At 40.0% G+C, this 14,128-nt stretch overlaps 1 protein-coding gene across 4 annotated transcripts in view; it reads left to right on the top strand.

Moving 5' to 3' along the window:
• Positions 1–1,889: 1,889 nt before the first annotated feature.
• LOC126330410 (F-box/LRR-repeat protein 2-like) overlaps positions 1,890–14,128 on the top strand; it is a 91,647-nt gene continuing 79,408 nt past the window's right edge. For 2 of the 4 annotated variants that reach the window (XM_049996355.1, XM_049996356.1), the window contains exon 1: positions 1,907–2,474. In XM_049996355.1, the coding sequence (XP_049852312.1) occupies positions 2,454–2,474 (21 nt within the window). In that variant the 5' untranslated portion in view covers positions 1,907–2,453. Of the gene's footprint in view, positions 2,475–14,128 lie in introns of all 4 variants that reach the window. The other 2 variants (XR_007562898.1, XM_049996357.1) reach the window with 2 other exon arrangements.

The raw sequence follows: 14,128 nt of genomic DNA on the forward strand, positions 1-14,128 counted from the left end.
GGATGTAGATAATATGACAGTCTCATTACCAATGTCAACCACCCACAGGAATGAATATTCTTTCAGTTGAGGAATAATTTCTTCATCGGTAAAAAGTTCATCTTGTAAAATACTGTTCATATCTATGAACTGGACCTATGATGAAAGAAATGCCTCACTGTGAGTTCTTTTGCATTTACATGGTACTATTTACCATTAGACAAACACCCCAGTACTGTGGTATTCCATTATTTTGTAGTTACTAAAATATTATTATTATTATTATTATTTCCAACTGTTGGTGCCCTTGGTCAATACTATCTGACAGAAAATCAACAGTAAAGTCTCCCACAAACAATGATTCTCCAGTTAACAATTCTCCTTACCAAAAATATTGCTAGCTGCTTTACAAACCTTATGATGTTGTTGGTGGCCCATAAATTGTCAGCACTAGAAGCTTGTGTGTTTCCTGATCTGCTATGATGACATAGCATTCAAAGAGCTATTCAACACAATATTCGTTAGCTTGAAAGGAGTAGACATAGCATTTACAGATACCCCCACATTCTTCACATTAGTTATAAAATAGTATATCTACGTCAACATTCAGCAATTCACTGTTAAGTGGTACTTCCCATTGTGTGAAGTATTAAGGGTCTTCCCATTCCATTTGTGTATGTAGTACAGAATAAATGATTACTTAAATGGCTCTGTGTGTGGTGTAATAAGTGTAACTGACATTACAACCATAAACTGGTTTTAGTGTATAATGCTTTATTGACAGTATGTAGGCAGCTGTAGTACTAACAAACAAATATTAACATTAAAGGAATATTTTTCAATGTAAAGTGCTTATCTTTAAGTGTATCCTCTAAAATTTTATGATATTTAGTTATTTTCTTTATTGCAGCAGGTGAGTTCTTTTTCACTACACTGTCTGGAGTAGTTAGGCACAGTTCTCCACCCCCTGCATTTTTTTGTAATTTGTGTACTACATATGATGTAAGTCTGCATAATATGTGGCAGAATACTTGTTATAATTTTATGTGTTACTATAATGTAGTGGCTAAGTGGTAAAGTGTCAGACTACAAATCAAAAGGTATCGGGTTTGATCCCTGGTTGCTCATAGGATTTTTAACTGTCCTCACTTCTTTCAACTCTGGAAATGTTTATTAACATGAAAAAATCTCCAATTACAGTGTAGTTCCACTTTAAACTGGCAGTAACTGACTGGATAAGTCAGTTCAAGGGCAGGAGGAAGGAAAAGGCATGCACTCCAACAGGACCAAGTATAGTGCTGTCAAGTTCAAAACAATCTTCGGATTGATGGCAGCTTTTTATCACTACATAATGCACCTTTTTTGGATTTATTTTGCAGTTTGTTGTTATATCAAAATGTGTATTAAATACGAGGGAATACAGATCTTGTGCGACACTACTCATAAATTTGTTGCCACAATCTCTATTTTGTGTTAACATTCAATGGCTTTGCTAACTCACAACTAATTTGTTACCTGCAAATCTAAACTTAGGTCTCTCACTACGCTAGAGACTATCAGCTATCACAAACAAGATTTCCAAATTGAGAGTCGCTTAAGGAGGGAGGGGGGGTTCACATGAATTTAAATGGGCCTGTGATTTGTCCAGCTGCAACTGGTTTACTAGAATATGACTTCTGCTATACAGTTGTAATGTCTAATAATGCCTAATTCACTAGACCAACTTTTTTTGTGACTTAACGTCGGTTACGAATTACAAGTTTCAGAACATTCGGCACTAAAAACTACACGTGGTGCATCGTACGTGTCTTAAGTTTATAAAATCATCAGAACAGTATTATGTTCTTTTAGAGAGTCACAAAAATCTGGCAGTTTGGATATGTGCTTACCAGCGGTGCCACGAAAGATTAACAACCATACATACAAAGAATGCATGGGCACAGTTTCACTATGTCTTTATTTTACTGTTTGGTGCGCTTGCAAAATGATATAATCAAATATTTATGAATTGCGGACTATACAAAATGATAGGAAACGAGCTTAGTTCCATAAACAGCATAACATCACCGCAAAGTCTATATAAACCACATCCGCGTGGTTGGTATAACGCACAGTGAGTCAGCTGTTTGTTCTTTCGCCCTAAGGAAAACAAACCTCAGCATAGTGTTAAGAATTAATTTGACATCAATACTACTTAAGAAATATGATTTAAATCTGAGCATGAACGTGTTCGGTAACCAGAACAATGTTTTCGCGAGTGTTTTAGCTGGTGTAACATGAGAGATTTATTACGTCGAAGCGGTAGTAATCAACGGCGTGAAATATCTCGATTCCTCTTCTTCGTCAAAAAGTAGCCGAATTTCACAACACAAAGATCTACTGCACTGGGGACGACAAAGGAACTGAAACTTCGGTGCGCAAGTGATGATCTGCTATGAATTTCTAGTCTTCGTTTCAATAACTGGGTCGACATCATGGACACCACTAGCGCAGAGGTACGCACTAACATTAACTGTGTTCACTACTAAACTGGAATAATTTCACTGTTGTGTTATACAAATGTAGACGAGATTAAAGGAGAATAGAAAATGAAATATGCTGTCGCAAGCAGCATGTCAGAGTGTTTATCGTTGGATTTTTAAACATGCCAATGCACTAATATTATTTGTGACAATATTTCTGTTCCCTCATCTTCGCGGCTCGTTTGAATACGTAAACCAAACAATGTGCCGACTGTGGGCGCTATAGATAGTATAGCTGCTAGTCTGGCGTAGTACACTCGCTGGGCAATTGTTAAAAATGTGTGTGTGTGTGTGTGTGTCGACGAACATAATCCTTCAACGCGCACATTATTTTATGACGCGTTTCTATAACTATACCTCAAATACTTTTGAGGTGAAACTGCACTTGCAAATTTCAAGTCTTCGAAAGAATTGCTAGCAACAAAATAATGTAGCGTAATGGATGAGTGCTGACTTGATGGAATTAAGTTTCATTGTAGCAATTCGTTTGTTGATAATGTGGATATGGGTGTCCACAGAAATTTCACAAGGGGTGGGGGTGCGGTGAAAGGTTGAAATTGACATGTTTGATAGAAATGGGTTGGACATTTTCAAGACGTGTAATCCCCCAAGAGCTAAATTTTATAGATAAATCAAAAAACTAATTATATTCTAGAGAGTAGATAGTTATCCTCTCATTATGTAATAGGTAGATTACTTTGAATCCCCGAAGAGCTAAATTTTATAGATAAATCAAAAAAGTTATTATATTCTAGAGAATTGATAGTTATCCTCTCATTATGTAATAAGTAGATTACTTTGATACTCTAAACCAACAAACATATATCGTAAATGAACTACAAATGGAAGGGTGATTCACTACGTAACTCGTAAGCAAACGTAAGTTACTAGCAATTGCTGAAGCCATAGCATTGTGCGATATTGTCTCACTGCGATCAGCCACGTATTGCGATATTTGGCTAAACGACAGGTTTGGCGGAATCACAGAAGAACGTGAGAATTTTGTAATGAATAAAATCTCCGTACCCCAGATTCCAGTGCTAGGAGTACACATGGACGTGGACATCTATTTACAGTAATGTATCATTTGTTGGACCATCAACACGTGACCTGTTGTTATAAACTTTTTTTCCAATCTCAGTTCCCTCGACAAGCTGCCCTGTGTGATCTTTGACGCTCCTTGAATCAATTTTTCATCCACTTTTTTCCGCTTGCAGCAAAGTACAGTAATTATCACGACAGCATCTTTATCATCTAACATTCAGAACCACAACACTATTATGCACTCTTTTATTACAATACTCCCAAATGCTGGTCCTTTATAAAAGAAAAAAAGAAGAGGAAGTGGAAATATTAAGTATTCCATTTTTTTTTACAGAAGGATAGAAAGATTTAAATACAACAAACAGCCTGCGAAGCAAAGCCTTAAGAAGCTATTGTTGTTACATTCACCTCTTCTACAGTTTTGTCAGGAGAATCATGTGCAAGATACTTATTGGATATGGCATATATTGGTCTTCAGTAATAAGCAATTTCTCTTCAGGAATTACAATCGTAGTTTTCCAGACGTCCGCTCAGGCAAGGGCAGTGCTTTAACTCGGTTGTAGACGTTATCTCTGGTTAACTTAAATTGTAATTTCATACACTTTAAAAACAACAACGCAGACTTATTTTCTGGGGATAAACTATAGCGCCCACCTAGACGGTCGATAACCCTATGCAATATTTAAGTTAACAAAAGAGGACGTCTATAACCATGTTGTGGACGTCGTGTATCCTCGTGTGTACGAAGTTTGGAAAACTGTCATTGTCCTCCTTGGAGAGAAACTGGTTGTTATTGTAGCCCAACATTTGCAGTATTCGATTCGTATCTTGCAATTAAGTCTCCTGATAAAATTGCGGAAGAGATGAATGCAAGCAATAGCCTACTATGACTTTGATATGCAGGCTTTTTGTTGTATTTAGGCCTTAGTAACAAATTTTCTCATTTCTTCCGTGAAAAACGAACGTGATTATCATTTCCATTCCCTGAGTATTTGTTTTTATTTAAACAATCATTGGCCAATTTCGAGAATATGACAGCCAAATTCATGCATCTCTCCGCATGAAAATTGAAACTGACTGATAGTGGTGTAAATAAAACACAAATATAGTCTCAAAAGAAAATGTCACAACTTGGCCACATATTTTAAGGAGAAAAAAAGCACGTTAAGAAGATATCAGTCCCAGCAATGAATCCCGCGCGAAAATTTGGGCCATAATTCTGATGTAAGCTGTTGTGACCTGAGTATATAGCCTTCATACTTCAAGCACGGGGGTTGTTTGTCACTTGGTCCACCCCACTGCAGCCGTTTAATGCCCGAATGCACAGTATTGTATGGCGAAGTGGGTATTTAGAGGTTTGTGTTCACAATGCCGGGTAGCCAACTTGCGACACAACGACAGTGCTTTGTTCATTGTGTCAAAGTGCGCGGTTTCCAGCCTGTAGCTGATGCCAGAGATATTTGAACACTTTTACGTTGCGATTCACAAATGCACTATGAATTAATGGACTGAATGAGTGTGTCGCTAAATGAGTAGCGTAGCGCCATTTAATTATTAACATGGCTGTTGTGCGGTATTTTCTTTGGACTAAAAATTGACACTGCTAAAGTGAAGAAGTTGCGTTTTTCTTTAAAGCGATTGGCATGATAAAATCGAAAATCATTAACTCTAAATAATTCTTCGTTTATTTAGGTTTACTCTTACTGCTTTTGAGGAGTCGTATTGAACGTATACGTGGGAGGAACAAGGTTTTAAAACACTTTCGGCAGTTTTCCCCTCGTCTCTAATCTGCCCTCGATTTCAACATTCCGCGAATTGGACTGTGCTGGTTGCCTCTCTCCTGAACAGTAAATTGCTGGGGCCTAAGGCGATTGCAGTAGAGCGCGCGCAAAGTTTAAAGGCTATACATTCAAAAGGTCATAACTGCGTAATATCTTAATTCTGAGCCAAGAATCGTTTGTTGGGACTGATATCTTGCAACTTCGATTTTTCTCCTTAAAATACGAAGTGACGTTGGTGATATTTCTTTGTCAGCGGAAATATGTCGTATTACGAGAAATTTCCGTAAATTATATTCGTAATTACAGCATGAAACATGCAATTTGAGCAAGTTACACACATTTATTTAAAAAAAATACTTAGACGTTTACACGCTTGCCATATAGATCTACGGTAACTAATTTATTCCACATTTATCTTTAAACCTGCTTATAAGTTACTGTAAATTAATCAAGTGTGGAATTACTCATATTGGGACCATATGCTTGAAAATGTGACTGGAATTTAGCACTCTTAGTGTTAAGAGGTGAATAAAGATATTGGTCTGAAGAATGGTTCAAGGTGCGATATGGCTCTGAACACTATGGGACTTAACTTCTGAGGTCACCAGTCCCCTAGAACTTAGAACTACTTAAACCTAACTAACCTAAGGACATCACACACATCCATGCCCGTGGCAGGATTCGAACCTGCGACCGTAGCGGCCACGCGGCTCCAGACTGTAGCGCCTAGAACCGCACGGCCACTCTGGCCGGCAGGTGCGATATAAATTCGCGCAGGTGGCCTACGACAATACGTAAAACGGAGAACATTTATGCCAATGCTGAATATATCGCTAGAAATAAAATGTTCACTTGTTCAAAAATTTTTATATTGACACGTTTTGGGCACATCCCATCTTGAGAATATCACATAAAAAAATCTTCATACGAAGTATAGAGTCACATGCGTCCATCATTATGATCATCATTGTCAACTGATGAAGGTGTCATGGGCGCATGTGACTCTATACCTCGTATGAAGTCTATATTATATGACGTTCTAAAGATGGCGTGCGTCCGAAACTCACCAATATACAAATTTTTGGACAAGTGACCAATTTATTTCGAATGACCTATTCAGTACCGACGTAAGTCCTCTCAGCTATTGAGCTATGTTGCAAGGTATTTAACTTTTCGCCCGCATCTCGTGTTCGTGCGGTAGCGTTCTCGCTTCCCACTCCCGGGTTCGATTCCCGGCGGGGTCAGAGATTTTCTCTGCCTTGTGATGGCTGGGTGTTGTGTGATGTCCTTAGGTTAGTTAGGTTTAAGTAGTTCTAAGTTCTAGGGGACTGATGACCATAGATGTTAAGTCCCATAGTGCTCAGAGCCATTTAAACAATTTAACTTTTCGCCCTCTTCCCCCACCCACTTACTGCATGCCGGAGGTTCGAGTCCTTCCTCGGGCATGGGTGTGTGTGTTGTTCTTCGCATAAGTTATTTTAAGTAATGTGTAAGTCCAGGGACCGATGACCCAAGCAGTTTGGTTCCTTAGAAATTCACACACATTTGAACATTTTTATTTAACTTTTGCAAAGCAGGTAGATTGTGGCGTGGCGTTTTCAACCATAGAGAAGAGAACGCGTTGATAGAATAGGCAGTGAGGAGAGGATAACTTGTTGAAATTAATTGGGTGACACCATATAGCAAAACAGACGAAAGAATAGTGAACCCGTGAAGGGCGCTGAATCAAGCACGTGAGGATGGCCGCGGGCACGATTACACTCATAAAAATACCAGCACACAGGGAAAAAAAAAGAACGTCGCTTGTTTCAGAACATTGAACAGTGTATGAAAAAAGAATAGTTCAAAATACTTGTCACGCAATGCAGAATATTTATTATGAGAGCTGTAAATTATGTTCGCAAATAGTGGTTAGAACACCGTAACAAATTAACATTCTGGGCCATTTGCCATTTGGCAGCACGAGGCTGGCAGCTTGAATCGTTGATTTGGTAACGCCTACAGTAATGGTATCTTTTTATTTGATTCAAACTAACACCTACATGTACGTCATTATTCTCCAAACCACGGTGAAGCGGATAGCAGAGGTTACTTCCCATGCATCAGTTATTAGGGCTTCATCTCGTTCAATTAACGTATGAAACGAGGGACAATAATCGCTTAAACGCTTCTGTGCGCCTCGTGAGCAGTCTAACATTCGTGAGAGCTATATGCAACAGACTGTTGAATATTTCTAAATTCATCACTGGAAGTTGGTTTTTGAAACTTACTGGAGATTTTAGTGTTTCCAGGCGTTTGACAGCTTACTTCTTTCAGCAATTCCGTGACGCTCTTCCATGAGTCAAACAAACCTGTAATCATTTGCGATGCCTTCCTTTGTATACAGTGGGTTAAAGGCAAAAGGCCCAAGCGACGGATCGCAGCGATCCGTTGCCATGACGTGCGGTCTCTTGGAACTCTCATGCTATCTTATGAATTGCATGCGAAATACTGGCGGTCTGGCTACCTGGCCGCGACTCATTGGACTAGCTATTGAGCATGGCTGTACAGTTTTGTTTCGTTTCGCTTTGCCCTCATTGAGCAAGAACTTTTCTTTAAAATTTGTAGTATTACTGGATCACAAACAACTCTGAGAAGTGGAGTTGAAGCCGGAGTTGCCGTTTACATTAAGGCAGTGATTCCCAATCTCCTGAGGGGTAAAAACTAAACGATTCGTTTCTGTTTTAGTTATTTGCAAAATATCATTACTATTATCATAATTCGGTAAGACTCTAGTATTGATTATATAAGTTATCAATAATTACTTTTCTCAGTGAGACATGTACGTAACAAATGCTAAATATCTGGAGAAAATATCTTCTCCAAGTTGTGCTTACTAACTACAGTAATCTAGAAATTGCTTCATTACTCGCTTCGAGACACATAAATGAAATGGCTCTGAGCACTATGGGACTTAACATCTGTGGTCATCAGTCCCCTAGAACTTAGAACTACTTAAACCTAACCAACCTAAGGACATCACACACATCCATGCCCGAGGCAGGATTCGAACCTGCGACCGTAGCAGTCACGCGGTTCCGGACTGAGCGCCTTAACCGCGAGACCACCGCGGCCGCACATAAATGAATTAATTGGCAGTACGACATGGCAGTAACTACATAAGGGCTACTATAGAGCTGTACACAGTGTTATTATTATTATTATTATTATTATTAGTGTGATTAGACACAAAGAAGTAACAGCCTGAAGTCGTCCTGTTTCTGCCGTATCAGAAGTACGGAGTGCAGCAATAAACTGATTTATAAACAATAAGTTTAGTGCACGCATCTGGAACTGTTTGATTTTAAATGGTGTTGCATTGTGCAGATCAAGCAAGTGGCGCAATGGAGAGGAGTAATGCAGGGGAAGTATGTTTTGTTAACAAGTGCCCACGCTCACTGTGAATAGTTGGCTTTATCTGAGGAGTTGTGGGTAGCACTGGCGATGCACCACAAATTCCTCCGTCATTCACTCTAACACACACAAACTAAATATCATTCATCTTTATTGTTAAAATAAGTGTGTTCCAAGAAAAGTCTTTCATTGCAGTTTAAGTTGGTGATAAAGTGGGGGACGGAGGTGGAGAGGGCGAGGTACTAGCTAATTTTACACTCAGGGGTAATGGTCTAAGAAAGGTTGGAAACCACTGCATTAACAAGTAATACAAATATGAAAACACTGAGACCTTCCGATTTTGCAGTAATTTGCATTTTGAAGCTTGTTCTGTTGTAGTAGCATTGATGGGAAATTCTTAGTCACGACAGACTGGACTCCATCTGACGGTTTTGAGTTAATTGCGAAACAACTACATACATTATTAAGGTTTTTAACTTCTAAACAGGATGATGTCCCGTAACAATAAGTTGACATTTTAATGCATATATATTGGGGCAAATCTATTATACAGCTATACTCACGGTTACAAATATATTGTCATTTCGTATAATGTAACTTTCCCTCATGCAATTTATTACAAGAGTTGAGGATAGCAGCAGTATTGCTACTAACAACGTTTCTATAGACACATCGAGATTGCAAAACAAATTTTCTAAATGCCCTCAATTCAACTATAAGACTAATAAATAAGAAAGGAATTGTATTAGCACTCTGGAAAGACGAACACAGCTCACTTGGCGTCAGTGAAACATTTAATATATTCTGTTATTTAACCTACAATTCCCAAGGAGAGCGTTTCAAAACGACTTTAATAAATTGCAATTCCAAGATTTCAAATTTATGTCTTGGAGGGATTTGTGATAAACACGGCAGTTCATTTTCCATATCAGAATTTTAGATAGGGTGGCGTTTATAATACTGGTTGAAATTGATCGACAAATCGCTCGCGTGGCGGGGTCTAGGGGACGACCGATTGCGACGCTTCGTTGCGGTCCGTCGTTTGTGTGCCGGTTGGGGAGAGGGGGCTCGCACGGAAATGGAAGTCGCGCACGGAGGAAGAAGATCGCTCTTCAATAATGTTCATAATCAAAACAGAAATCGTCTTCTGTGTTGACGTGTTTACCACGTTGGCTGCCTCGAGATCGCCGGCTGCAGCCAGAAACAAATGACTACCGGCTGAATCCTCCCGATGTCTGTCAGTTTCGACCGTTTCGTGCCTACGGAGCTGATATGCTTGCTTATATTTAACAGATGATACTTTCAGTCTTCTTTGTAGACTAAAAATGGTTCAAATGACTCTGAGCACTATGGGACTTAACATCTATGGTTATCAGTCCCCTAGAATTTAGAAGTACTTAAACCTAACTAACCTAAGGACAGCACACAACACCCAGTCATCACGAGGCACAGAAAATCCCTGACCCCTCCGGTAATCGAACCCGGTCGCGGGAAGCGAGAACGCTACCGCACGACCACGAGCTGCGGACCTTTGTAGATTGACTGCACTTCTCCAGTATTCTACAAATCAACCGACGCCTGCCACCTGCTTTACCTACGACTGAGCCTCTGTGATCGTTCCATTTCATATTCTTAGAAATTGTTACGCTCAGGTGTAGGAATTAACTGACTGCATCTGTGACTCATCGATAAAGTAGTTGTAGTATACTATGTTTTTTTCGTTTTGTGAAGCGTAAAACTTCGCAGTTCTGAACATTTAATGGGAGCTGCCAACTTTTGCACTACTTTGAAATCTTGTCAACATCTGACTGAATATTTTTGCAGCTTTTTCCTGCCCTACTTCCATTACAGACAACTACATCACCTGTGAAAAGTCTGAGTTATTGTTGTTATTGCCTGTGAAACCATTAATTTACAATATGAACCTCAAAGGTCCCAACACCTGCAGTGGCGTCCTTACCAAGAAAGTCTCAATCCAATTACAAATTTCGCTTGATACTCAGCAATTTCTTTTGTCAGTGAAACGAAGTGAGATGCTCACGAAGTAACACTCAGAGACTCTGTTCTCTACACACTCTATTGAATTGGATCTCTTATTGAAAAGTCTGCTTTATATTGTAGACATTTTTGGTAATCTTTCTAAAGGAGCTGACCATTTACTTCAGTAAATTTTATTTTTGATTATTGAATTTTATTTTTTAAGTGTTCCAATTTTTTAAAGTAAGCGTTCACTGTGTTATTAGATAAGTACCACATGTTCACCTAACTGCTTACAATAAAAGATTTTTATTACTTTGTTTTAAATGGTATATTTACTTTATTGTTGAAACTCTATGAAATGTCCTTGTTTACAGCAACGTGTACAGGCAGAGAGGTATATGTATTATCATTACACCATCGTAACACTTTCTTTGCAAGCTGTGGAGAAGTATTTGAGCTCAATTCTGATAATGTTTCTGTAAAGTCTCTCAAACTTTTAAAAATAATGGTTAAAAGTAAATTATTGTTAAGACAAAACGTTTGGGATGATGGATAAAGCAACTCCTGTACGATTTAATATTAGACACCACCGAAAAACTGGAGAAAGGTGAAAACAGTGCCCAACTGTCGATAGGAAATTATTACAGGTCATTAAAGGAGATATTTACATTTTTTGCGTCAAAAGAAGTGCATTATTCGACCGGCTCATATAGCTCGACATGTGGCGCACGAAATAAGGGAGGCGATCTTGACATGTACCGAATCCGTTCAGCAGATTAACTACAGTCGGTCTGCTGCACAGCCAGACAGGCGTTACATTTTTAGGCAGTTTTCATAACTCTCGTAGACAAATGCTGAGCCGGTCCCAAGTCTCTGTCCCAAAAAAATGATACGTTACCGTACTGTAATACACAGAATGTTGTTTACACAATTCACAGGCAGCTGATGCGCACAACTTCCCCCTATTATGTTAACTGATGGAACACACAGTGGGGAAAAATTTAGAAAAGAGAGAGAAAAGCAGTTTCTCATCAGATTCTTCAAACCTTTTACAGACGGGACAGATGTATTTGTTTAGTTATTTGCATCTCTACGATCATACACGTACCAGTCACATTAAGTGACCACCGCCTATGTTTCCCGTCGACGCACAAAACCACGCACAGACGGCAGGTGGCAGCATCAGCAGTGGAGGGTTATAAAGCATGTCGGGGAGACGCCTACAAAGTGTGCAGTCTATGTAATGCGGAGACGGGGCGATGTCCCTGATGTCCAAAACGGGGTGATCATTGGATTTCGTGCCAAGGTTGGAAGTATTTCTGAAACGGCTATGTTTGTGAACGGTTTGCGTGCCTCCATGGTTAAGCGTTCAAACAGAAACTAGCCGGAGGCATAATTACAGAGACCAGTACATACATGTTAGAAGTGTTGACCCCAGTTGTTGAGATACTTGTTCTAACGTGACACAAGACGGTGAATGGCTGTATCGTAAAATTCCCGGGGCTGCGATATTAAGCAGTTCCGCATGTGCAGCCGGACGTCGTCGTTCGAGGTGAATCGTTTGCCCCTGTGCTGACGTTCTTCTTTGACCAAGATGGCCTTCTGATCCACTTCCTGCTGCACTGGACAGCGTTACTCGCAAACCTTGACCATACTCCGCCAAGCGATCAAATTAGAATGACCAGGCAATTTCATCCGTGGGGTCATTCTGCTCCCCGACAATGCAAAGCCTCATACGGCCAACACAGTCGCGGCACTCCTGCAGAAATTCAAATTTCTCGGCCACCCTCCATACAGCCCAGTCCTCTCTCCCTGTGATTACACCATTTTTGGTCCCCTTAAAAAGGCTCTGAGGGGCAAACGGTTCACCTCGGACGTCGACGTCCTCTGTGCGTGCGAAACTGGTTCACATCACAGCCCCGGGAATTTTATGAGACAGCCATTCACCACCTTGTGTCACAGTGGGACAAGTGTCTCAACAGCCAGGGTCAATACTTCTTACACACAGGTACTGGTTTCTGTAATTATGCCTCCGCCTCGTTTCTTTTTGAGAGCCCCATATATACTGTGCATGCAAAATGTTGCTGTCCAAAACTAATGTCGAGGCAAGTGTGGTGCAACACGGGCCATTGATGACAGGGGTGAATGATGGCTACGGAGAAGTATACGAGCGAATAGACGCGCAACTGTAGAGCAACTGGCTGCCCAGATGAGCCAAGGGTCTACCAACATAGTCTCCTCAGCGGCTATTCAGCGAACCTTGCTGCGTATTGGCCTCTGCAGCAGGCACTTGGTTCATGCTGCCTTGCTGACTGCTATTCATCGGCAACGCAGACTGGAATTTGCGCTCCCAGTAGGTTGCCTTCCAGATGAATCACGTTTTATCCTCCATCAGACAGACGACTGTTGACGTGTACGGCGCGAAACTTATGAAATCAAACGGCTGTGCAGTTGCATTTATTCTCTACTAGTTTCGGCAGTGGCTACCATCTTTACAGATGACGATATTGTACATTAGTTGGTCAAACATGCACCTTTGCCAAATACGCAACATCGAGTATAACATTTGACGAATTATCACAATAGTTGTTTCATTGAGCTCCGACATTAGTAGATTTACACACTCAAAGTTTGAATACATTTACACACTTGACCTTAACATCATTTAACCACCAGAGCTCAGTCAGCACGTGAGATGTGAGCAATATTTCAAAAGTACTGCCCACATTTGCGAACCGCGCCGCCACCGCCCGACAGTCTACACGCTGCTAGTTCGTGGCTTTCGTCAGTCGACTCGATTTAAGGAGTAGTTGTACCTTACTATGTAGCACGCGCGTCCGCGTCATCGTATGTTATACGTTTCTGTCTCGCACATAGATAGCTAACACATAAGTACGAGAAAAATCGCGGCCATTCTAGTGATCTCCATACGTTATTCTGTCTGGCATTTCTTCGAGAATATTCTACTGTTTTCTTGTACAGAGAACCTTCGATACGTAGAAAGAATAAATTTAAATAAAACTTCCTTAAACTTTGCAAGTGACTTGATTATTTATTATTATTGTAAAAGTAAAGGTAGTTCAAGATATCTTTAGCGCCCCACCTCCTTAATGTTTTTCTGTATCCGCCAATGCTCATCCTCGAGTTAGAATGCTGAGGATTCACTTCATGGGATTCTGTCGTTATTAAACATTATTGTGAAAATGTTCCAAGAGATTCTTTCACTGACGCCTTATTTTGGCAGAGCAAGAAACGTTTCAGATTCATTACTGCTTCTGAGACAACCTTATTTTTCACTGCTTTCTTACGTAGATGTCTCTTTTACATCATCAGCAGTTGTACGGAACAGTCAATATTGTTCGCATCTTTAGAAAAATAACTGATGTCTGAAGTAGTGTTCCAGATACGCACAGCAAAAAAAGTTTTGCA

The sequence above is a fragment of the Schistocerca gregaria genome, chromosome 2 (assembly GCF_023897955.1).
Source record: "Schistocerca gregaria isolate iqSchGreg1 chromosome 2, iqSchGreg1.2, whole genome shotgun sequence".
Classification (NCBI taxonomy): Eukaryota; Metazoa; Arthropoda; class Insecta; order Orthoptera; family Acrididae; genus Schistocerca; species Schistocerca gregaria.